Source organism: Myotis brandtii, unplaced genomic scaffold (genome assembly GCF_000412655.1).
Source record: "Myotis brandtii unplaced genomic scaffold, ASM41265v1 scaffold3532, whole genome shotgun sequence".
Classification (NCBI taxonomy): Eukaryota; Metazoa; Chordata; class Mammalia; order Chiroptera; family Vespertilionidae; genus Myotis; species Myotis brandtii.
Genome location: NW_005363586.1, coordinates 18,015 through 19,960, shown reverse-complemented (window position 1 = coordinate 19,960; position 1,946 = coordinate 18,015). Strand labels below are relative to the sequence as shown.

Here is a 1,946-nt window from a genome sequence, read left to right as displayed (position 1 = left end):
TTTCTATGTTTCCTCTCTCTTTGTTGAAGTTCTCAGTCAGATAATCTATTCTTTCCCTAAGTTCATTGAGCATCCTTATAAGCAGTGTTTAGAATTCTGCATTTGGTAGATTGCTTGCCTCCATTTTGTTTAGTTATTTTTCTGAAATTTTGTCCTGATCTTTCATCTGGGACATGTTTCTTTGTCTTCTCATTTGGCTCCCTTCCTATGTTTATATCTATGTGTTTGGTATATCTGCCACATCTCCCAACCTTGGCAGAGTGGCCTTATGTAGCAGGCTTCCCTTGGGACCCAGTGGTGCAGTTTCTGTGTTCATCTGAACCAGGTTCTCTAGGGGTGTCTAATGTTTGGGTTGTGGGTGCTTTCTTGTTGTAGTTGAGCCTTGATTGCCGTTGGCACATCAGTGTGTGGGATTGCCTCTCAGGCTGAGTTGGGGTCCCATTTCATAATGTACACCTGTGGGTGTGATACCAGCCAGTTTCATTTTTCCCTCCTACCAGCCTTGTGGTGACTTTTAAAAAAATATGTGTTTTTTCATTTTAGAAAGAGGATGTAACAAGGAGAAACTGTGATGAGAAACAAGGTCAGATGACTGAAAATAATTAACAATATGGAATAAACTTTTTAGACCCTGAAACACAGTAAATATTGTAGTGTTTAGAATAGTGACCAAGTGGATATTGGTAACATGGACGAAGGTGTATAAAAGAGGACATAATTTGTTTTTTGGAAAATAAGTTACATAGTAAATATCTTAAGTTACTGGTTCCTGTGGCTTCTTTACTAGGCATTATATTAACCTGCTCTCACATTAGGACCATCTCTATTCCCACCAGATCCGGGGGGTGGAGATGGGAGATGTGTTGAAGTTTTGTTAGTGAAATTGCTTATTACTTCATGACTTATAGTGTCTCTTTCCTACTTAGGATGTGAAAGGCATTATGGAAAGGTATGTATGGAAGACCAGAGAGGGTCTTTCTGTGCTGTAAAAGTGTTTAAAGACATTAATGATACCAGGTGATTAATAAGAATAAAATATTGCTTAGGGCAGAAACATTTGGATGTAGTTTTATCTTAAATTTCTTTTCTCATATGACTTTTGTATTCTATACCTATTGACAATGAACCAGATTTTATGTAGGCAATTTACTTGAGGGAGTTGCAAAGTTTGGGTTTGTATGAGGGGAGTTGCAAAGTTTGGGTTTGTATAAGATGTTGCAGTATCAGACCCATCTGACTTCATAAATTCGATGCATTCAGCATGCCTGTATCTAACTTGGATTTTCAAATGTATTGACCATGGGAATGTCATGTCTTCTTTACCTCCTAAGCACTCAGAATTTGAGACAACTCCTTTATATTTAAATGTCTGCTCTCTGAATAGAGGATATGGTTTTCTTTATTTTCCAAAAGCCGACTTGAATTTCAAGGATTATTTTGACCCTTGGAAAAACATTTGATCCATCTTGGTCATGTACTTTTGAAATCTGAATGGGAGGGCAGCATCTTTGTGTCTAAATTTGAACACCTACTTGACTGCATTAATCCATTCCAAACACATGAAATTCAGACCACTAGTAGTATAGCATTCATAATATCTTCCTTTCCAAGTGTTATATTTTTTTGCAGAGAACCTGAAATCTCAGATGTAGTTCTGGAGGCCTCCTACTAGGCGGTGGAATTGAAAGGTCTTGGTTTTTCCCAGACAGTATTCCCACACTTGATATATCTCAAACATAAGGAACCATGTTCTGCATCCTTACATTCTTGTCATATTGCTGGGAATCTACATCCATGTCACGACTTTTCCTTATACTAATTTATTTCAAGGTACCAAATTTTGCATTTTAAAGAAATTCACTATGGCACATAATTTCATATGATTTTTAGGAGTTAGAAAGGGAGAGGATAGTTATCATTGTGAAAGGAATAAACTACTTCTGAGA

At 37.1% G+C, this 1,946-nt stretch overlaps 1 protein-coding gene across 1 annotated transcript in view; it reads left to right on the top strand.

Annotated features, from left to right (window-relative positions):
* LOC102256215 (tripartite motif-containing protein 5-like) overlaps positions 1 to 1,946 on the top strand; it is a 52,276-nt gene that overhangs the window by 41,235 nt on the left and 9,095 nt on the right. The window contains exon 6 of the mRNA XM_014544142.1: positions 927 to 949. Coding sequence (XP_014399628.1) covers positions 927 to 949 — 23 coding nt within the window. The remainder of the gene's footprint in view (positions 1 to 926; positions 950 to 1,946) is intronic.